Here is a 23,675-nt window from a genome sequence, read left to right as displayed (position 1 = left end):
TAAGATCTCTAAGACTTTGTCAGCTCTTTCTGAGGCATGCATTCCAAGGAGAGATACTCATTATCAAGTTACGTTATCTAAACCAGAAAATGGAAACCATTTTAATAAAATGTTGGATTTTTTTCACATACACCTTCAACAATGACTGGAGTAATTTTGGGTAGTTGTGGGTGCAAATTTTGTTTGCATTGTGAATCTAAAAGGATGCAAGTATTTAACCCCAGAAGTACTTGTGATTCAAAAGTGATAATCTGTCTGCCTTTACTCTCCATGTGGAGAATTTTGTGAGAAATTAGTCAATCTTTGATAGATGTTAACTGAAAAATCTCTGTAGATTTACATGGGCTGAGTTGTGAGGTTTTTAAGCTGTCTTAAACCTGGCAAGAAATCTTTTCTTATTGATTAAAATAAACTAAAAAAATTACCTTCTCTTACCAGCCCTATTAACCAAAGGGCCCTTTTAAGATTGCTGCTGTGAAATTACTCTTCATTGAAGAGCTTTCTTTGTTTTGTGGACCCCAATATAGTTCTGGAGGTTTCACTGTAAGGTGTTGCTTGGGACTTCTGATCTGGACAAGAGCAAGAGACTCATTCTTGGGTACAGGATGTCACTTTGATGTTCCTTCCTTTGCTTCTGTTATGGTTAAACACATTTGTGCATTTTTTCTGCTTGGTATTTTTTCACTCCATACTTCGTACAGAAAGCAGCACCTTAAAATCCCAGATGAAATTAGGGCCCTGCTATTATGTGTGTTTCTCAAGCACTTATATTGTAAATAGATAAATATGCACGTAGGCACTGGGAGTCAGAAGGACAATTTACCCCACAGTTTTGCAACAGGTTATTGACAGAGTTGGGTGTTGTAGCAGGGGCTCCTGACTCTCCGCCTGATGATCTGTTTTGTATTATGCTCTTATGGGCAGGATTCCCCCTTTACTGATGGGAGTCTGCCTTTGAAATGGAAATGCCGTAGATGGATTCAATTTCCTGAGGATAGCTGGAATGTAAAGACTGCTGAGATCATGCTTCAAAAATATTTGGAAGGAGGGAGGTAGTGATTCTCCCTGATAAAATTTGGCCAGGACACTGTGACATTCACTTGGTCTTCACAAACTCCATTGGATGAGTTGTCCTTAGCCAAGCTGGCAGCTGAATAATTTCTCCTGCAGAACCCTTTCTGACATTGTGTTGCACCTGATTTTTCCCTAGAAACCTGCCCTCTAACACAGATCTTTCAGCCTGGAGCAGACAAAAGCTTCTAGTGGTCTTGTAGATTCAAATCAATGTTTTTCTTGATAATCTTTCTAGTCTCCCTGACCTCCCCACCAGGAAGAGCTTTTCCTTGGTTTCTTGATCCTGGGTGACCAATTAGGACCTAGAACTGATAGGAAACTTCCTGTAGAAGCAGGTATGAGCTCAGCTGCTGACCCTCACTCTGCTTCACACTGCCCTCACTGGTTCTTCAAGGCAAATTCACCCCAGTCCTGAGGTAAAACAACAAAGGTTTAAGAATTATAAGAACACTACAATGCTGCATTCATAGTGGGTGTCCACAGGGTCTGCTAAGTGCCTGTAGCCTATTGCTGACATGTTCTCCCATGTTCTCTCCCAGGATGTGTGCAGTGAGTGCCCTCCTGGCCCTCCAGGACTGCCAGGCATCCCAGGTTTCAAAGGGGATAAAGGTCTTCGAGGACCACCAGGGAGAGATGGTCAGGATGGGAAAATGGTAAGAGAGCTGAGGGAGTCACCATGCCTGCATCTGTTGGAACCTTGCTTTCCTATTAGTATGGTTGATGGTTTCTCTATAAGATGATTAATTTTTGTTTCCATAAACAACCTGCTGAATCCTTTTTAGAGGCCTGTGGAGTCAATGAACTAAACTAGTGTTTATCTCTACCTCTTGTGCATTGCAGGGGATTGCTGGTCCCAGAGGTCCTCCAGGCCCACCTGGGCTCGATGGGCCAAAGGTTGGTTTTCTTCAGTTATCTAATGAAAACTTATTTGTGACTAATTAGTCACACTAACTATTTTGGGAGCAGGTTATCCAAAGAAGTTGTGAATGCCTCATCTCTGGAAATGTTAAAGGCTAAGTTGGATGGGGTTTTGAACAACTTGGTTTAGTGGAAGGTGTCCCTGCCCATGGCATGAGGGATTGTTTCACTTTAATAGTGTCTTCTACCATCCCTTTGTTCACAGAGACAGGCAGACACATCTAAAGGGCCTGATTCTTGGTGTTGAATTTCATTACATTGATGGATAGACTTGAGAGTAAGTTTCAACTCCAATTAGGTGAGAAAGAAATTAAAGCCTCAGCAGTATCCTGTACCTCTCCTTTTTGAGTTTGATGTCCTGGAATCACTTAAATTAAGGCTGCAATGGGCTGCTGGGCCCCAAACACACCACCTGCTGTGGTGGTCTTAACCAACAACTCCAAGTATTTCATGAAATATACAGGAAAAACTTCTTCTTTTAGCTATATGGTGCTGCTTCATGGTCTAGGACATAGGTGAACATAAAACTTCTGTTGTTTGAAGTATTCAAACATTAATGTCACATTTCAAGCATTTCTCATAAAGAGGGCTGCCTCCAGTCTGCTCACAATGCCAGTGCTTGGCCACAGTTAAAGCCTTTACAACTGCCTAATGTGAAATAAATCAAAACAAATCAGTGAGGGAGAGGTAAGGTGATTTAATGATTGACCACAGTTTCCTCCAGACATCCTTTCACTACCGACTTACTGTTTAAAATAGCTCCTGCTATTTTAACATCTTTATATTTGCACTTGTTAGAGTGCAGGACAAGGTCATAGAGTTTCATTAATTAATTTCATATCTTGCAATTAAAAGTGTGGTGGGGAGAGCAGCACAATCTTGAAAGTAAACATAGAGTTGATCAAAATGAAAGTATGTTCCAGGATAAAATTTACAAGAGAATTAGTAACCCATAAGGCCAATACCTGGCAGAAATGCCAAGCAATCTGAGACATACCACGTCTGCTGCTTTCTTATATTTCATAAGAAAGCAGAAATTTAGGGAGAAAAATGGATAGTTAGGTGAAATAACAGCATAAATTTCAAACTTACATGTGCATAAAGTCAAATCAAGTAACTGATAAGTAGTCTAACTTGAATTAAATAAAAACAGTTCTCAAAAAAAAATGTATTTGAAGACCCCTGGGAAGGAGCAAACACAAGGTCAGTCTTTGTGGCTTTTCTGCATATCTTATGAGGATCCTTGCAATGGAAGACCCAAATTGCTCTGCACTTTTGACTCTGTGGTATATTGTCCTTACCAAGCTATTAGGTTCTGCTCTGAAAGAAGAACAGTAGAACTGCAGATCTTTGCTCATGAGCAGCTTCATTCCTTCTGGCCACATGAATTAGAGCTCCTTTATTAATAAATAGCAGCCCTCTTTCTCCCCTTTGTCTCCTAGCTCTCATGTAGCAAACCAGTGTATTATTTCCATGGCCAGCAATTCATTATTGCTCTGTGCATTGTTCACACCTTGTTCAGCTTTACCTCAGTAATTTTCAGTGTCTTGTCTCACTGTGAGCACTGGTAATGCAGACATGCACATTTGAGTCAGCTGTCTCTGCCTGTGGCTCTAGAACAGAAAGAGAAAGAGGGGAGCACTTTCTGGGCATGAATTTTCTGTCTGCACCTTAGAAATGCTGGTTTTATTGCTGTTGTCCCTGAAGGGTGTGGGCACCTTTGTTGGGCCAGATGATTCTTTATCAAGATGTGATTTAGTGAAGTGCCTAATAACCTGCCTGGTCTTTAAGGACGTGTAATTCCTCTTTATGCCTATGATAATAAAACATTAAAAACCAGCTATGCTGGCTCTGCTCAGAGGCCATTTTCCACATATATTCCTGGCTCCAGCACTGGTAGTGAAAGTCTAGAGAAGAATTTAAGAGGAGGGCAAGGAGGGCTCAGTCCTGATTCTTGAGTTTTATTCTTGAATGTCTAAGTGCTTTATGAGAGAGGTCAAAAAGCTGTCACAACACTGAATCTCATTGACTTTCAGTGGCTGTTTTTTTATTACCAGGGTGCTAAAGGAGACCGTGGCATGACTGGGGAAGTAGGAGAAAAAGGTGAACAGGTAAAAACAGAGTGTGCTTTCCAGCAGTGCTGTCACTGTGATTGGTCCTTCATCAGTAACTCCTGTGATGCCTGTACAAGAGCATCCTTCTCAGAGGCAGAGGAGGAAGATGGGAGCTCTTCATCACTGACAAACCACAAATGGGCTCTGTGAAAGAGTGGAACTATAGCAATCCTCCACAGATTCCATTCTCATCTCCAATAAAAACCTCCCAGTACCATCTGTTTCCTCACCTCTGGACTGGATGCATTAAATTCTCTACATTACCTAACACTTCCTCATTTCCTTGGATAATCCCTAGATGATTTCCAGGAGTTCAGGTGTCCATGGGGTGAAAAAGCCAGTGTCTCTATTTGTCTTAGATGATGAATGTAAGGAGGACCTCTTTTAGGAGGGACTGAGATGCCACAGGAAAGATGAAAATGGTTTAAATAGGAGTAAACTTTCATAGTTAATTTTGCCAAGAGCTGAGTCACTGGTTTAAGGTGCAAATCAGCGCCTCTTCAATGACATTTTTAGGACATTTTAAACAGGCTTGGTTTCCCAACTGACCTCCTGTCTTGTGCAATTCTACAATATCTGCTCTCATCTGCCATTAGCATAGACTAAAATATGCATGGGAAGAAGTACACCTGAAATTTAACTATGTTATTTTTGAAAGGCATGCTTTGAAAACCAAGGTTTCACTTTAAAAAGCCTTTATTGCCTTGTAACCAGCTCTCTGTGAATTGACTCATTTTGGTGTTACTTCATAATAATCACCAGTTAACTTTTATAAAAGTAGATATGTGACTAATGCATAAGGAAAGTCTCTGATTTCATTCTGCAGGGTCACCCTGGAATGCCTGGCTTCTCTGGGGCTCCTGGAAACCCTGGTCCACCTGTAAGTTCCTCTGTTGCAAAGATGGTCCTGTAGTTTCTTGCTGATAAAGGGAGTTGCAAGCTCCATGTGATGGAAAGGACCATTCCCATCTGTCTGTGCAGTGAATTGGCATTTTCCAGTGGGTTCCTCATGATCCCCTGAGTGTGATAGAGTTCCCCACTCATGGTAATTGCTATTTAATACATTGGCCACTTTCCACTGATTGCTTCAACTCATTCTGTAAATTGTTGCTAAGCTTCAGTTGCTCTCTTTATACAATACAAAGATGATGATTAAAAGTCTTCCATAGGGACTATTTAGTGCATGTATAGGTGCTTTTGTGTATGTGGGGTGAGTTGTTAGTCTAGAACTAGCAGATCTAAGAGCATTTTAGTTCTCAATTTTGCACAGTGGTATGAGATTGGATTTTCTCCAGTTTTCATATTGTGTGAGTTACTTTTGAATTAAAAGGCCTTTTATGTGTCACTCTCCACCACAGTCCTCATTCTTAGATTCTGCTCTCTCCATGAATAAAATTATGCTTCTTTGTATTAAAAAATGGGTGATGATTCAGGATCAGGGCTGAGATCACTTGGCTCTCCTGCTGGCTCTCCTGCTTTGCTCTCTTCAAGTTTGGGGATTTTTTTCTGAGTCAAGGACTTTTCTCTCCAAACCACCTTCCATTGCCCAGAGTCATCACTGCTCATATTGCTGCTTACAGTGCAGTTTGGCTCTGCTGTGCTGAGGGTGTGCCACCTTCATCTGTTCTGGGGATCAGCACAGCCTGAATTCCCATAGCACTGACTAAATGACAGGACATACCAGAAAGGGGAATTAGATTAAAATTCTATATTCAGATGGTATCAGTGCCTAAAGGATGCTGGGTGCTTTGCTGCTGTGACAGCACATGAACTTGCTTTGTGGGTGATTTGAGCTCCCATGAGCATTATTGTAGGAGAAGTTAATAACAGACACATTTGCTGTGTCTCTATTAACCTAATACTGCTACAACTACAGAGCTGAACCAGTGGGATTAAAGCACTTTAAATTGTCCTATGAGACCTCCTGAACAGACTCCCAGCCAAAGGAAAAGTAAAACTGAGCCTGTCAAAACAGACCAAAATGTGATGTCCCCTACACAAATTTGTTCTTCAGCTTTTGCTGACTTTTCCCTCTGTCTGCATTGACTTGTGGCTCCAGGAGTTTGCCTGCCACAGTGTGTGCTTCATAATTTCTGTTCTCCCATAATTGCTGTTCTTCAGGGTTATTTTTGTCATGACTGGCTTTTTCCTATTTGTCCCCTGTTTTCAGAAGGAAGAGCCAAGTCCAAACTCAAATATCTGACTATTTCTGGCTTTGGAGACTGATTGAGTGCAGAGGTTGGCACTGCTTTTCAGTGATGGATGAAGAAATTGAATGAATGTTAAACTGAGTGATTAAAGAAAGCTCCAGAGTTGCCAGCTATGGTAGGGAATGTGTTGACAAACATATAAAATGCATTAATCATTCGCGTTGTTTCTGGTTTTATTTTGTTTAGGGATCAGATGGGGCACCTGGACCAATAGGACCAGCAGGAAACCCAGGAGACATGGTAAGCTCTGAGCTCTGTGCTTGACTGCTGGCTTCACCTAGATTTAGCTCTGTGAAGTAAAGCTGAGCTGGTGTCCATGTATTGTCCTTTGAAAGCTCCCCAAAATATTCAGCCTGCTAGTAGAACCTCCACAAATAACCACAGGTTATTGTTCCAGCACTTTTTTTACTCACCAAATGAAATTCCCAGTTAACCAGAGGATAGTCCAGCCCATGGGACCTCTGTGGAGGGTTTTGTACCTCTTGTCTGTCTGTCCTTGCTATTAACATCTCTTAGCCTCCAGAACAGGATTTCTAAATCTGTTAGGATGCTTCATAACCTGAGGCTAATACCTGAACTCTGTGTGGGGATTATCAAAATATAACCAGCAACCTGTTAAAGGATATCACAGCACAGACTGCTGAGATGCTGGAGCCTGGCACTATTTCCTGGCACCACCAAAAATACCAGTACAGGTATAATTTTTGAGAAGCCCATGAAGAATTTTGGCATTGCTGTTTCATTTTGAGGGTTTTCAGGTGCTACTTTATGGTAATGCATCAGAAAACCCTGGGAGAGACAGGTAATCTGATTGATGCTAATTTCAGTTTGAAAAGTTGAAAATAAACCTTCCCTAAAGAATACTCCCTATTGAGTTGGAACAGTTTAAAACTGTGTAATTCCATTATGAATTTCTAGAGCAAGGTTTCCTAAGGGACAAAGTGCCTTTTTGCAGAGCCATTTCACAACCTGAACTTCATCATAAGTAAACAGTGATGGTCCTTCTGATGGCTGTTATGAAATCAGTGAGCATTCTCAGAGAAGCCAGAGATGAAATGAACAGGCTGGCAGAAATTTCATTTCAAATGGATGATAAGATTGTGACACTGTGGAAGACCTGGAGTGATATTGTCCAATCCTGTGGGGTAAGGGGATTTTTTGGGATGGTCAGCAAGGCACTTCTGGTAACTACTCATTTAAAAGGTATAAAATATGTATCTGCTTCCTGGCAGGCCACCTCATCCAGGAAGTTAAGGATGAAATATTAAATATAATTAAGCTTCAGAAAAAATATTCTGAGTGATTTCAGAGGTTTCTCAATTTGTAAGAAGTCAATGATAATAGTGCTTTTTTATGTTTAAAGAGAGCCATCCATTCTAAAATAGAAGGAGCTCAAGAAAACCTCATAGACTGTGTGATATGGGCTACAAGACCACCTTCTCACAGCTGTCCCATCAGACTCTACATGTGATAAATCTTCATCTGATAGAAGCCTTGGAGGAACTTGCCTGACCCTCAGTGTTTGTTCTTTCTTTCCAGGGCAAAGATGGTCCCCCAGGTCCACAGGGCCCACCAGGGCTGCCTGGACTTCCAGTGAGTGTGATTAAGCTCCTTCTAATTCAGTACATTAAATTATTCATGCACACATAGGTATGTAAAACAAAGAGGTGACACTTCTGAGGTGCTTTGAGAGCCGTGCGTGGTCTGTAGCAGTGTCTGTCATGCTGATGCAATGTCCTTGTTCCAGGACAGTATTTGTTTTGTTCCAGGATCTGCATTTGATCACTTTAAAGCAAAGTGTTAATAACAATGTGAATCAGGACTGTTCATTGCCTGTCTTCTCAATGGAAGAAATACTTTTATACAGAGCACAGGAATCAAGTTATAACTCCATTGGAAGGGCACAGGGATTCAGAGACTGGGACACTGACTTTATCTGAATCCAGTCAAAATTATTTCTTTGCACTGACTCAGGTTCAAGTGCACCTTGGGCATAGACTCCTCTCTTCTGGAAAATGTAACAGTACAACATTTGGGGATTTTTTTAATCTGTCATAAGGATAGAGCCAGAGATAATTCTACTGTAAAGTAGCCTACCTGAAGATAATGGCATTACAATGATTTATAACAGTTGGTTTTAGAATCCTGATTTAAGATTGTTGGCGTGCTCACCTTGCTGGAAAGGGAAATATTGCCATATTGGAAAGGGAAAGAGGTTACAGGGGTAGCAGGGAGAGGTTTATGACTGAGCTGTAGAAGCAGGGAGGGTTTTGGAGATTTAGGCAGACATAAGCATGTCAGGATGAGCAGACTTTTCACACTGACAAAACCCCCACCAATCATCCTTGTCAATTTTACTCTGTTTTGCATTTCATTTAACAGGGCATTGCTGGGAATGATGGCAAAGATGGCAAACCAGGATCTCTGGGGGAGCCGGTAATGTAATTTAAAACTGTTTTGTTCAGTCAATCAGAAGCTGCATCCAGTTGTTGTTTTTGAAGCTGCCTATCTATGGACTCCTTAGGGGGAACAAGGAGCCTGTTTGCACATCTGTTTTTAACACCAGAAGAACTGTATTGTCTTGGGCGGTTTATAGGCATGACACATGAGCAATCTTGAAAAGAAACTGTGTTCTTTTACTTTTACAACTACCATAAATACACTAAAACTTAGTGACTCCACTTTTACAGCTGTCTTAAACACTGCAGAGAAAGAAGGTTGTCTCGTAACATTAAGCCTAGTGATCCATCCTTTTGATAGAAGTTTATGGGGCATAAAAAGTTTAGAGGAGGAGTCTTTAAAGAAGCTTTTTTCTGGATTGCTCTGTGACAGTTCTGTTGCCCAGAATTAGAGTTTATATTTGATTTGCTCTACTTAGTCTATTACTTGCATTTGCTGAGGGAAAAAAGCTGAGCCACGAAGTTGTCAGCTAAAAGGCAATGTTATTAAATTTGGTAGTGAATGTTATTTCTTGCAACTGTGTGTGTTAGATGAAGAATGTGCTTCAAGTATCAGGCATTGCCAGCCTCTTCCTGTGATTTGCCAAATGGGACTTGGTGGTTCTGGGAGCAGCCAAGTTCCCCGGCATTAGGACAACTGCTAAATAGAAGAGTGCTTGTCACAGAAGCTGCAGATAGTTTGTGTTTGCACCAACCATCCAATTTCTACGTGCAGATGGTGATTTTGCATGTGCTGATTAGGTGTTGGTGCAGCTCTGACACTGCAAATCTGCACCAGTCCAGAGCTGTGAGGTGCCTCAGGAGCTCAGTGTGCAGGCGACAGTGCAGCTCGAGGTGTGTTTGGGAATGTCTGTCCCTGCTCTTCTCCCTGCAAACTCAAACTCTGCTGGACAAACCCTAGGCACTCACAGTTCTCAGTGATGTTATGTCTAAGGGAGGGGACTGGGAGGTTTCCAGAAGCAGTGAGATGGACCTGGGGCTCTCTCTAACACGAGCATTATTGTTTCCCACAGGGAAAGCCTGGAGAACAAGGGCTCCCAGGCCGGGAGGGTGCCAGAGGATTGCCGGTGGGTGCTGCTCTGAAGGGTTCCACCACTCAACCCCCCTGTACTGTAGGCAGGGAGCCTTTCTTGGGCACATGAGGTTCTTTACTGATAGAAACATATAACCAGTCCTGGCATTATGACTAAATAAAATATGTAAATAAGCAACAACAATAGAACACAGACATTTCTGAATCCTTCACATTGGAGAACAGTAAATCCCTAATCTAGAAATTAAAGCATGTAACCTCATGCCACTCCTCCACCAGAAGTCACAGCTGTAGCCCTTGTGTTCTGTTACAGGTCCTCTGAAAGAGTGGGGACAGTAGAGTTTAGGGTTCAATAATATATTGGCTGGACACACCAGGGATACACAGAGCACAGCCTTGGTTTTACAGCTTAAGGAGCTATGGAAAACTTTTCCTCTGATGTGGCCCTGCCTAATTACTCCCTGGGACACAGGTACTCACTCTATGCTGATCAGTCCCCAGTAACTTTTGGCAAAACTGGAAAGGTTATTAAATGAACATTCAAGCTAGAGTTTTCTTAGTCTTTCCTGCATCAGGGTGATGGATAATTATTGATTTCATTTCCTTGTGTAGGGTTTCAAAGGACAGAGAGGAGATACAGGTCCCCCAGGTCCCCGGGTAAGTAACAGGTACCTCATGCACAATCCTTTGGAGAAAGATTGTGGGAATTGAAATTGCCTTTTCTGAGGCAGTAGGTAAAAATGATGACAGTGTTTCATGTGGCTGATGAGAGTGTTTTCAGCTATGGGCCACATCTATGGCACAGAAATGACAGCAGCTGTCTTCATTCCCTCTGCTGAACTTCTGATTCCAGGGCAGGTGAGGCAGCTGGTAGAGCTGAATCCTCTGATGCTCCCTTTGAAATACTCCTTTGTGAATAAGTCTCAAGGATGCCTCCATACCACATCCTTGTGGTAAAAATGCTGGCAAAGTGAGGACCCCTACTGCACTTGCTGGACACGTGCTAGCTCTCCTACACAAATGCTGAAGAAGTGTAAAATAAGTTCAAGTTCAAAACTTACAGAAAAGTGAATAGAAATGTCCCTTTGACTTAGTTTCCTGTGGGTCATAAAACCCAAACCTCAAGTCCTGCATGAAAAGTTGTTTTCCACTCTGTTTGGAGCTCCTTGTTGTAAAAGGGGGAATACAAAATTGAATGTTCTTCCACCTAATCCTGCCTTTTTTACAGGGAAATAAAATTCTCTGCTTTCAGAAGCTGATGTGAAAAATCCAGTGCTGGAGATCCTCATCTCTACCTCATTATGATAGCTTCTGTATCATGAATGTGTTGGTGGTTTTCAGTGCCTGCAGTAGCACTAGCAAATAATTTGCTGGAAAGCAGAGCACTGTCTTGTGCATCACTTACAGGAGATGTTTCTGAGTTATTTTTATAAGCTGCATGTCATATAAGATGAACGAGGCTCTTGCTGGCTTTAAAAAATTTTTCACTGAGCTCAGTCACACATTGCAGAAACCCCATACCACTTCTAGTGGTGATACTGGTCTGAATTTGACCTTGAGCTGATCTCTTCCCTTTTTGCTGAATTGCAGGGGGAGCCAGGTGTGATGGGTCCTGCTGGTCGTGAGGGGCCACCAGGGAAGGATGTAAGTGCACTATTTTGAGCAGAAATAAATCTCCTTCTCCCTAACAAATGAAAATTTTAATTCACAGTGACCCTGACCTGAAACAGCTGCAGAAACTCCAATAAAGGGTGAATTACTGCAGGGAATTATTTGTGTGAAGATCAGTAGGGGAAACAAAGAATTAGAGGGTCTTTGTCACTGCTCAGCTACTGGCACTAAAATGTCAGATGTATCTTTGGATAAGCAGAGAAAGCAGCACTGTGCAAAACCCAGGCTGTGCTTGGTAGCCATGGACCTGTCTGACACCCATCTCTGAGCAGAGCTTTGCTCTGCAGGTCCCACCAGGCCAGGCTCTGTCACGCTTCCTCTGCCACAGCTGCACCTGACTGACTGTGTTGCTCCACTGAAGTCTGGGAAATACCTATGGAATAAGTTGCTGCTGGTCAGAGGAAAGAAAGATGGTACAAACAGTTCCTCTAGCATGACTAGTGTCAAGTGCAGTCACATAACAGAGTCCTGGGAGGGAGCGGCTGACGTGGGATCCTGCAGCAGCTGCCGAACAATATTCCGAGCAGCTGATGTGCCACTGCCATGGGACCTGGAGAAGTGGCTTCTCATTTGCACCCCTTTGTGTCACTGGAAGCTGGTGTGCTGAAAATGGTACCCTACAAAGCAAAATGTAGGGCAGACCAAAAGGAACCCCTCGGAGGAGATGGAGGCAGCTCTGAAGCCTCCCTGCAGAGACAATAGGCTTGTCAATTCTTGAGCAATTTCAGAGAATCTCTGTCCCTAAGAAATTCAGCTTTAAGATAATCTGATAATAACCTGATAGAAATGGTTTCTGCCTGTAATCAGGTTGCATTTTGTGGTAGGTGTTTAAAATTCGAAGGGTTGATCTTCCTCATAAATAACTGAAAGGGGGCAGTGAGATTCCTTTAATCTTGTTTTCCTTAATATGTGAACAGTGTAATTTAGCAGAAATATTTTAAAATGTTTGTTCACTTGCCTTCATGTCAGCTCTTTCTCAGTCACCAGAATACTTTTCTTCCTTTCAGGGTGATCCTGGTCCCATAGGACCACAGGGCCCTCGAGGACTCCGAGGGCAGCCGGTGAGTTCTCTCTTCTGACAAGCCATTTCTAGAGGTCCATAATAATTCATAGAATGGTTTGGATTGGAGGGAACATTAAAGATAATGTAGTTCTAGCCCCTTGCCCTGGAAAGGGATGCCACCCACTAAACCAGCTTGCTCAGAGCCCCATCCAGCCTGACCTTGAAAACTTCCAGGGATGGGATGTTGTGTGTGGTGGGAATGTTCTGCAGTCCAGAACTCTGGCTTGAAAGAAGAGAGTTTAGGAAGATTCAGACAATGTTTGATTAAAACACTTTGCCTTTCAGAAAGACAAATAAGAATAATATTGCTAGAAACTGATGAAGACTTAGTGCAAGGGACTGATGGTTGCTGGCTCAGTGGGAAGAACAGTTCAATGGATTCTGTCAGGATGCAGAGTCAGAAATATTCATATTTCAGTCCTGCCTCTGGGATCCCACTCACTTCTTACATGGTCTCAGTTTTCAAAGGTAGACACTCACTGTGGGTGCCCAGGCTGAGTTTTGTGGGGTCCAGTTGTGATACTATTCACCTATACTGTTTTATTACAGCTTCAGTGGAGAAATAGAAATCTAGTTGACATTTCAAAAAGTCTCATTTGGGATGGCTCAGGAATTCTTTTATTAATTTCACAGGGTTTAAAATTCTGTCTTAGAAATTAATCCTTATCAAATCTGAATTGATATCTCTGTTGCTGAACCAAGGCACATCTTTAGTGTGTTGCAATGAGTGAGTTCCTTTCCTTCTTGGAAGACCTGGTAGTGAAACAGAGTCCACAGCATGATCAAGGGCGGAAAATGCTGACTCAGCAATGCCAGGAGTTGGAGCAGCAGGGCTGTCCAAGCTGGGGGAGTTGGGGTTTAGATTAGACTGCAAGAACATAAGGAGACCTCCTGTGTCTACCTCATAATTGATCTCATTACTCCTGTGCTGCTGGCATCACTCACTATCATGTCATGCCCCTGCACAACACTAGCAGTGAGTAAAAATATTTGGAGATAGAAATTATCATAACTCCAGGCCACATTTTTCTTAGCAGAAGAGTTACTTGTATGTTGGAGGGCAATGTATCAGTTTCTTTGTTCTTTGTTCTTTGTTTTCTTTGTTTTTTATCTAAAAAGGAGTCTGAGGCATGATTTTGAATATTGACAGTACAAGAACTGGTCTTTATGGTCAACTCTAATGAAGATCAAGACTCTGCATATTGAATTGAGAGAAAAGGAGTGTAAAACTTAATCTCACCAAACTTTGTGTATGATTAGCTCAGCTGCTTTCTTAAGGAACAGTGAGAAACAGGTCCTTTTAAAGGATGATTTGGCTCATTCTGAATTGTCTGGTGTCAGCTAACTATCAAGTGTTAGAACAAGTGTTTCTCTCCATTCCCCAAAAAAGGGGAAGCCTGAGATGATTTAAAAGAGTCTTGTCTGAACAGTGGTGACCTGGAGCACCCAGAGAAAGTGGCTCCATCCACCCAGAAGGATGCTACATATGATAAGGACAAGGGTGCAGGGAAGGAGAAGTGCTGGTTTGGTCCTCCTCAGGCCTGTGGATTTGGGTCCACATATTGATTTTTCTTCCTGAGATCAGCCATGCAATCAGGGATGCAGAAGCTATGAGGTCAGTTGGAAATAAGCTACTTCACAGTCTGTCCGGAGAGGAGACTGAACAATGCTAAAGAAATCCCTGCTGGTGTAGGCGTAGCTGAATATTTCTAGTTTTAGCATGCATTACATCACTAACCTTTTTTCTTTTGACACAGGGCAAAAATGGAGTGCCTGGATCTGCAGGAGAACCTGGCCCAGCTGGTATCCCAGTAAGTACCACAAAGGGAGACTGGTGCAGCCAGGAGAGGTGACTGATGAAGTGTAGGTGAAGTGGATTAGTGTAGCTGGTTACCATCCCTGAGGTTTCCATGTCTGAAGATGGGTGATCTGAAAAGCAGTAGCTGGCCACAATTTTGAAGGGTGTTTGGCTACGTTCCTGGAATTGAGATGCTAGCTGGGTCATCACTTTTCCCAGTGAAAGTTAAGTGTTCACAGCAAATGGAAATGATTGATTGCCTAGCATGGAAAAAAGATTGGCATGCTTCATCTTCGCCAGTAGATTTAATTTTGCCAAACAGAGAGCATGCAGCCAGCAGAGAGTTGTCACAAGGAAGGAGAGAGCCTCAGGGAGTTGGCAGGCTGCCTTTGAGGAATAGTGGCAGCAGAAAATCCTCCCAAGCACTTGAGGGAAGAGCAGACAGCGGGCAGTAAACCAGGATCAGGAAGCATAATGAAACTCCCCTGAGGCCGTCCTGTGAGGAAGAACAGCTTGGAAATGAGGAGCTGTAAGAAGGACGGTGGTTTGGTTGTTTTTTTGTGGTTTTTTTCCCTGTTCTGCTGCTGAAAATTGTCCAGAATTCAGCAAATCCATGTAAACATTCCTTTGTGCCCAGTAGCATCTATCACAATGCAAAGCTCTTCCCTCTCTTTGCCCATGGAGACAGTACAGCTTGCTGGACTGTGGGATTAACAGGAAAAACAAAGGCAGAGCAGGAGGAATGTGAAAAGCTGCAGCAGGACTTCACTCTTTGTGACCTTTGCAAAGTCGTAAAGCCACCCCAGCCTTGCCACAGACTTGTGCCCTGATCAAGCATCTACAGGGATGTCTCAGAGAAGCAAATACCACAAAATCACAGAATCACCATGTTGGAAGAGATCTACAAGATCATTGACTCCAACCCATGCCCTGACACCTCAGCTAAACCATGGCACTGAGGGCCACATCCAATCTTTTTTTAAACACATCCAGGGATGGTGACTCCAACCCCTCCCTGGGCAGACAATTCCAGTACTTTAATACTCCTTCCATAAAATAATTTTTTTCCTAATATCCAACCTGTATTTATTTCCCTTGATGCAGCTTGAGACTATGTCCTCTCTTCTTCCAGCTGCTGCCTAGAGAAAGAGACCAAACCCCTTTCAGGAAGTTGGTTTCAGACTAGAACTACCTCTCAGGAAGTTGTAGAGGGTGATAAGATCACCTCTGAGTCTCGTTTTCTCCAGGCTAAGCACCCCCAGCTCTCTCAGTCATTCCTCACAAGGTTTGTGTTCCAAGCCCCTCACCAGCCTTGTCACCCTTCTCTGGACGAGCTCAAATGTCTCAACATCCTTCCTAAACCGAGGGACCAGAACTGGACACCCCCTTTCTGTCTGGGAAGGTGGGGACAGGGTGCTGCAGTCTGAGAGCCTTCTGCATCAAAAAACAAGTGCCACAGGCTTTTTGTCCTTGACATAAGCTCTTCTTACCTTCCTGAGACTGTTGCCATTGCTTCTTGCCCTGTGGATCCTTGCTCTTGCCTTTTCAAACTTATTTTCTTCTTTTTGTTACACCTACCCCTGTTCCCAATTCCTATTGCTGCTTTTTTTACCTTCTGGGTCTTTATCAGGTCACTGTGGCTTTGAGATGCCTTGTGAATGCCAAGTAGGGATTATTATTTTAATCATCATAGTATTATCACAGTACCTATATGATGTGACCCAGGGACTCACAGGCAGCTTCCTGCACAAACAGCACCACAGCAGCCTTTGCTCCAGAGGATTTAGGGTCCAAAAATAACATAGGAGATTGAAAAAGGATAAAGTCAGATGGATGAGGAAGGGGAAATGATGCGACAGTGTTGGTCAGCAGAACAGACAGTCATCTCATCATTATCATTCTCTGTCATTAAAATGAATCTTCTCCTTTTCATAAAGGTTATTATGGGAAGTGTCTCCTTGTGCCGTACATAAATCCATTTATTTTGAAATGCACTAATTGCCTTCACAGCGTGGTGTGACAAGCCAATATTTTATATTTCTATTTTGAAAAAAAGGAAGTTGAGGAAGGTTATCATGGCAATAAGGATTTTTTTTTCCACCTTCACCATTGCTGACTTGAAATCACAAGGTAAAACCTGCCAGCAGCCTTTTCCTTTTACATTTGCTATTTGACAGTGCCCATCACAGTTCACACTTGCTCATGCTTAAGCCCACACACAGCAACACAATCCAGCCCCTGAAATCTTCAGGGCAAGTTACACACCCCAAATCCATGTGCTTTGTGCCTGACAGGCTCATTGGTGCTCACTTTGCATGAGTTTCACTCTAAGAAGAAAAAGGGCTATGTTTTGAACCAAAAACAGGGGACAAAGTTCTGAAAGTAAAGGTTAAACTAAGAATTAAAACCACATCAGAAGTGTGCATGAGACAGTTCTGTATCATGAACTGTCATTTCAAATGCCCTGATCTGCACGGAAAAAGGGACAGTTTGACAGAATATCACAAGAGATAAGTGAAAGAGACATAAATTGAACCTGGAAATAAAGGCAAAGGAGAAGCCCTGTAGCTGTCTGTTGGTTGTATTCTTGGATTTGAGCAGTATGACCACCTGCATTGTTTCCCATCACCCATCACAGCATTTCTGCTCTCAACACCCCCTTATAAACCATGTGACACCAGGACACCCCTGGAACACACCTCCTGCCCCTGCCATAATTGTCCCTTTTCATCTTCTCCCAGGGACCCTGAAGAGCTTATTAATAAGGCAACCATGGTGCCTGGAACCTGCTTTTTAAAGATACTTTGTTCTTCCTTGTCAGTTTTGGGAGTCCTGCTGCTAAAATGAAATTTCCCAGTTCCAGTGTATCCGTAAATGAATGTTCTTGGAAAGAGGTGTTGGGGAAAGGTCTGCTAGTGTCTGTCTCATTTCTGTCCTAAGGGTCCCAAAGGAAATAAAGGAGAAACAGGCAGCCCAGGACTCCCTGGCTTTATAGGACCCCGAGGACCACCTGTGAGTATGTCTGGGGATGGATTAGATCCTCTCTTTACCTGATTTTAAAGGTTAGACAGGAAGATGGGACATGGTCATCTTCACTTAGGTAAAAAAAAAAAGCATAAGCAGGATACTAACAAATCCAGAAGCCATATAATTTTACTTCCAAAGGAAAGTGGACTGCAAAAATAGCATTTTTCATATGGATGAGCAACCATAATCTCATGTATGGAGCTGGTACCTGCCAGTCAGCCTTGATAATGTGTGCATTAATCAGACTGCTTCAATAGTCTTCTTAATACAGGTATGGGGTATTTTTAAGTTCTCAGACTACACCTCTGCACGAACCTTAGATGGGCTAAATAGGGAAATTGTGAGTGCTGATAATAATATAGGTATTTCTGATATTTGCTATTCTGAGGGAAATTCCTTAATTCCTTTGTTGCCAGCAATAGAGGTACATTGCAATTAAAGCATTCATATATTTCCCAAAGTGATCTAAAATAATAAATAATAAACCTATACCCATGACATTATCACAGCTTCAGAATTCAATCTCTTTGCAAGGTGAGTAAAAGATCTTAAATTCCACTAGAAGGATGGAAAAAGTGAATGCTAGGTAATTTTTTTTATTTCTAGATTTTATGTGACAAAAAATGATAATTTAAAAGATTTTTGTAGGTCTCTAGCAGAGCTGAATCTTCCACAAGATGGTTCCTTTTTTTCCTTCTGTATTTTTTAATATTAAATTTTATAATTTCAAAGGGAGCTTTTGGATGCAAAGAGAAGAAAGAAATATTTCTCTGGACAATTAATTTAAAGCAGCAAACATGGTGGCCATTTAAACTGAAATGGGCCTAAGGAAAACTCAAGTGAGTTTAATGCAGCCTAATTTGGATCACACATCTCTGATTAGTTCCACTCCTCATGGAGGTGTGTATGGATGCTAACACAGCTGAAGATATTATGTTTCCAGGGGAAAATATCATGTTATAGATATGATCGTGTGTGTTGGCTGCAATCAGACTTAGAAAGTTATTTTTTCGTATATATGATACAGGAAAGTGGCCAGAATTTCAGCAACAATTAGTTTAATGTTCATTTTGCTTTTCCTGCAGTTCAGGACTGCAGTGATTTTTTTTTCATTGAAATACTAAAATGGAAACTATATTGTCTAATTATTACATTATAAATGCAAAAAAAATTAAATAGATATGTATAAATAATTCTACAAGGGTACTTATTCAAATTAAGATTATTGAATACAGTTCTGAAAGACAGGTGAGCACTTAAGCTTAAAATTCCTTAATCCTCTGTATGTGTTTTTCCAGCTGGTGTAATACAAGATGGTACTTCTACTGACAAAATTTACTTCACTTACATCTTCAGACACTTATAATGCTGGTGCTCCTTAAGTTAAACAAGACCATATAAAGTGTATGAAGCTTTGTTGGTAAGAAAAAGGAACAAAATGTATTGAAAGCAGGAACACACTTCCAGTGAAACATCTGCCCTCAGCTGGTTTGTTAGAAATTACGTCCTGTATTTATGTTTACATGGGATGCAAATTCACTAAAAAACGCTTTCCAAATAGCAGGATCTGTCTATCCAGGAATGACCAATAGCAGTAGGATAAGGATAAATCATGCAAACCTGCTACTGTGTTGTTAACACAAAGCAACACTTATGGGTATTAGAGTCTTTCTTCCAGCTCCTCCAGTGTGGTGCTAAATCCACTTTCTGTGTGTCTTAGGGAGAACCAGGAGAGAAAGGTCCTCCTGGAAAAGAGGTAAGTTAAATTCACAGTTGTTTCAATAAAAAACTGGAGTCACAGGGAAAAAATCATCAAGGGTGTTACCAGGGTTGCAGCAAATTGGGTTTATTTCATAGCATGGTTTGGGTTGGAAGGGATCTTAAGTATCATCTATTTCCACCCACCTGCCAGGGGCAGAGACACCTTACACTAGACCAGGTTGCTCAGAACTCCATTCAACCTGATTTTTGAACCATTCCAGAGATGGGACATTCACAACTTCTCTGGACAACCTGCTCCAGTGCTTTACCATCCTCACAGTGAAAAATTTCTACCAGATATCACCCTTTCTGATTGTGAAGCCATTTACCTCTTGTCCTATCACTACAGTCCCTGACAAAAAAAGTTTGTTTTTCTTATAAAGCCCTTTTAGTACTGAAATGGACTCAAAGGTTCCCCCAGAACCTTCTTTCCTCCAGGCTGAGCAACACCAGCTCTCTCAGCCTGAATCCACAGAAGAGATACTCCAGCCCTCTGAGCATCTTTGTTGCCTCATTTGAGCTTCTCTAACATGGTCTTGCTTTTATTCTGGCACCACACCTGGACACAGCACTCCAGATGGGGTCTCACCAAAGGGGAGTGAAGGGAGAGAATCACCCTCCTAAACCTGCTTGTCATGTGGTTGAGGTGGAGGTTTTTGTTGTTTTTTGTTTGTTTGGGGTTTTTTGTTTGATTGGTTTTTGGGTTTTGTTTTGGTTTATTTTTCCTTTAATTGTTGATAACTGAGAGCAAAAGAGAAAGCTCTCAGGAAACTGTGGGGTTGTCAGGGAAATAAATTTTCCTGGGGTCACAGGAATCATTACAAAGGCATATGTTTCATTATTTACTCTTATTATGGATGGTTCTTTTATGCTTACCTTTATTTTCTTGCAGGGCACACCAGGGAAACAGGGTGCAATTGGCTCCAAAGGAGAGAGGGTAAGTTGGAGAACATTACCAGTTATTTCATTATGATGAAATAAAGAGAGCTATTCTGAGTTAGGGCCTGGGGGCAGAGGTCATTCAAAAGTGAAGCTAGTGCTTCTCAGTCTTCCAGGTCTCTTTAATCATTCTCCATCAGAACAATTTGTGATTCATTTGTAGTGCACCAGATGTTGCACTCAGCAATTTTGCCAGCTCAGCTGTGAGTGTTTCTCTGTGTTTGGAAATCAGAAGTTTGCTTCTTGTTTTGTGGTGATAATGTTGTTCTCTTCACTTAGGGAGAACCTGGCATCAAAGGTGAAAAAGGCCTTCGAGGAGAAAAGGGTCCTCCAGGTGATCCTGGGATACCTGGTCATAAGGGCCATCCAGGACTGATGGGTCCCCATGGACCTCCAGGAGACACTGGACAAGTTGGGCCTCCTGGTCCTCCAGGGCAGCCAGGATTTCCAGGACCAAGGGTAAGGTTACCAGAAAAAGGCTTTATACAGTAATTTTGCTGCCACAGGGATCAGAAAAGTGCCTCAGAGTACATTGAGGATGACAGAAACTGGAGCGGGAGCGTGTTTTAACAGGGAGGCACTGCTTTTAGCTCTTAATACCCATAAAGGGGAGCTGTAGCACATCTCAGGGAATCTTGGAGTCATAGAGAGGTTTGGGTTAGAAGAAACCTTGAAGACCATCAGTTCCACCCCCCCTACCATGGATGGGGACACCTTCCACTAGACCAGGTTGCTCCAAGCTGTGTCCAACCTAGCATCAGACACTTTCATGGATGGAAGTTGGAAAAGGCTTATGTGGGTGTTGACTTGCACTTCAGGGGAGCTAAATAATACAGACTCATAGTTAGTGTGGCCAGTTGCTGACACCTTTTACCCCTAAATGCCTAAATCCGGTCCTGTGATGTTGGCCGTGGCACTGGAGTGTAAAAAAAGATTCTTTCTATGAGGGCAATAATGTGTAGCACTTCATACAGAGGACTAACACCTTCCTCTGCTGCTGGTTGTTATGAGAGAAAAAATGCTGAGCTGTGGAAAGGTCACTGCTCTATTCCTGGAAGTCCTGTAGTCAGCTCATCAGAATTCATGAAATACTATTTTTGTTTAATATTCTCCCTCTTTTTTTTTCCTCCCCCCTGTTGGGAAACAGTCTCACTACTGAAAATGCCTGAGGGTGGTTTATGTTGCAGAATGAGAAAAGCTACCAACAGCAGTGAAGCCACTGTGCCCATCCTGAGAATGAATTGGAGATCATCTCTGAGGAGAATAAACAGAGAATAATCTCTGATGTAAAAACTGACTAAATTTTATACAAAACATTTCTTTGTGTTTGAAATCAAGTGATGATTATGGAAACTTAATTTAACTAATGGGGTTAAAACTTGAAAAGTTAATTTGTAAGCCTTTAAAGTATGCTCCGCAATTATGTTTACTTAGTGGGATATGCACTAAGAGCCATCAACAATGCTTAGTACTTAATGACAAAATTGTTTCTTTTGTCACCAGTGACACATCTTTTTCTCATGCAAAATTTGTGTTAGGAAGGAGGCGGTAAATGGACCAACTCTGTATTTATCAGCAATGCTATTGATTAAAATTGAAATGTCACTTAGCTATTTAATAAGATATCATTTTTAATGAGGAATAACTTCTGATTCAGAAAAGCTCACTAGGTTTTTATAGAGAACACAAACTACGTCTTTGTATGTTAAAAGAGTAAGTGTGAGGGAAAAGCAACACTTTTGAAAGCAGTTGATGCACAAAAGAATGCAGTCTTTAGGTTGACCAGAAGTATTTTCAAAACTGACAGAAATGCAAAGAATTATTTTAGCAGTGGGAGGGACAACTCGCTCTCTGGCTCACTGTCCCCCTCTCCTGCAGTGTCTCTGTCAGGGAGCTCTTCTTCCTCCCACTTTGCCAGCAGCTGGTCTGGCCGAGTGTCCCTGGACAGCGCATCCTTGTTGTTAAAGAGAGACCACAGGTCTTCAAAGAGGTCGGGTGGCAAGAGCTGTGCATAGCTTTTGGTCTCTCCTGTACAGTCTATGGTCCAGCTGCAAAGGCTGTGCTGGACCCAGGGGCTTTCTGCATCCAGGAAGGAGAGGATGTCTTCCTCCAACTTCTCCAGCTCCTCTGCCTTGATTTTCAGGAGATGGTCTGAATCATCTTCAGGCCCCGTGCACATCAGCTTCCCATGTGTGGTTTGCTCTGGCAGCTGATGAGTTCCCCTCTCCTCACAGGAACTTCCAGATGAGGGAGAAACTGCGAAGCATGAGGTTTCCTCAGCCTCTGACATGGGGAAACAATCGCTCTGCCCCTTGTCCCATGGATCTTTGTCCAGGGCAGAAGTTGCTGCCTCTGACTCTTCCTCATTGAGAGGAAGAAGTGATGCACCCTGTGGGTCACTGTCCCTGTCTCCTGGAGCCTCTCCTTCTGGGAGTTCTGTCTCCTCCCACTTGTCCTCTGGCTCCTTTGGAGAAGTTTCCCAGCCCTGTGAGTTGTCAGAGACAGACAGCTGCTCTGGCAACCGGTCAGGAGACAGGAGCTCAGAGGAGTTTCCAGTGTCTTTGGTGGAGTTTTTGTTTAACCCAGGAGCTCTGTGCATTGCCTGGGTCTCTGCATCTGTCTCTTGGCAGAGATTTGACTGCTCCTGGTTCCAGGTGGACTTGGTGAACCACTCTCCAAACAGGCACGGGGGATGGCCTCTAAATGAGTCTCCATAGGTTTTGCCACCGTGCTCTTCCTGCACCTCAGTGAGCTCCTCCATCTCGCTGTGCTCCAGGTGCTTCCAGGCAGGCTGGGTCCCTGTGCAGAGCGGCGTGCCACCCGCACGTCGCAGGGGTGGCAGGCGATGGCCCTGCCTTGCTGCTGACCCTCGCCAGAGCCTTTCAGCTGAGCAGTCCAGGGAAGGTGTTTGCCTGGCCCCATAAGCAGCCCTAGTGCCCCATGGAGAAGGTGGCACTAGGTCTCGGTGGCTGCTGGCTACGGGACCTGGAGACCGTGCTCTGCCTCTGGGAGAAAACCCAGGGGCTGCTGGGGCTGCTGGGAGAGGGGGAAGCTTGATCTGTGCTGAGGCTGCTCTTGGCAGCTGAGGGCTGAGTAGGCACGGAGGCGTCACTGACAATGGAGGGCCATGGAGAGGCGGCAAGTCTGACACGGACAATCTTGGTGGCCGTGTGACTGTGCCGCTGAGGGGCAGTGAGTGCCCTCCCTCCAGGCTGTCCTCTGGAGATCTGAGTCTTGTTGGTCTCCATTGGGTGTCCTGTCTAGGGAGTAGTTTGTTCCCGTGGAGGGGTGTGATGGTCACCCATGTGACCTCCGCTGCTGCCTGTGGCAGCCTCTGGGGCACCTGTGGGAAGCAGGAGGAGGCATGAGATGCAGGCGGCTCTATGGGCACACTGTCCCCCCTCATGTTGGTGTACCCAGCTCTGGCCCCAAGGCTGGTGTTGACCTCAGCAGCCAGGCCAGGCTGGGTTTCCAGCTGTGCTTGCTGTCTCTGGGCCGTTCCCTCACCTAGGCCATCCTGACACCGGCTCCTCCCCAGAGCAAGGCCTGGAGCCTGGCCTGGCTGCTGCTCTCCGCCCCCCGCCCCCCCCCCGGTCCCACCGCAGCCT

General features: G+C 43.3%; 1 protein-coding gene across 1 annotated transcript in view; it reads left to right on the top strand.

Annotated features, from left to right (window-relative positions):
- Positions 1-23,675, top strand: part of LOC102045269 (collagen alpha-1(XXII) chain-like) — a 99,983-nt gene that overhangs the window by 68,397 nt on the left and 7,911 nt on the right. Inside the window, exons 29-44 of the mRNA XM_031064351.1 lie at positions 1,614-1,727; positions 1,915-1,968; positions 4,050-4,103; positions 4,933-4,986; positions 6,503-6,556; positions 7,856-7,909; positions 8,699-8,752; positions 9,789-9,842; positions 10,421-10,465; positions 11,399-11,452; positions 12,487-12,540; positions 14,300-14,353; positions 17,281-17,352; positions 19,088-19,123; positions 20,021-20,065; positions 20,347-20,526. Coding sequence (XP_030920211.1) covers positions 1,614-1,727; positions 1,915-1,968; positions 4,050-4,103; positions 4,933-4,986; positions 6,503-6,556; positions 7,856-7,909; positions 8,699-8,752; positions 9,789-9,842; positions 10,421-10,465; positions 11,399-11,452; positions 12,487-12,540; positions 14,300-14,353; positions 17,281-17,352; positions 19,088-19,123; positions 20,021-20,065; positions 20,347-20,526 — 1,032 coding nt within the window. The remainder of the gene's footprint in view (positions 1-1,613; positions 1,728-1,914; positions 1,969-4,049; positions 4,104-4,932; positions 4,987-6,502; positions 6,557-7,855; positions 7,910-8,698; positions 8,753-9,788; positions 9,843-10,420; positions 10,466-11,398; positions 11,453-12,486; positions 12,541-14,299; positions 14,354-17,280; positions 17,353-19,087; positions 19,124-20,020; positions 20,066-20,346; positions 20,527-23,675) is intronic.

Source organism: Geospiza fortis, unplaced genomic scaffold (genome assembly GCF_000277835.1).
Source record: "Geospiza fortis unplaced genomic scaffold, GeoFor_1.0 scaffold382, whole genome shotgun sequence".
Lineage (NCBI taxonomy): Eukaryota > Metazoa > Chordata > Aves > Passeriformes > Thraupidae > Geospiza > Geospiza fortis.
This window is presented reverse-complemented; position numbering and strand designations above follow the sequence as displayed.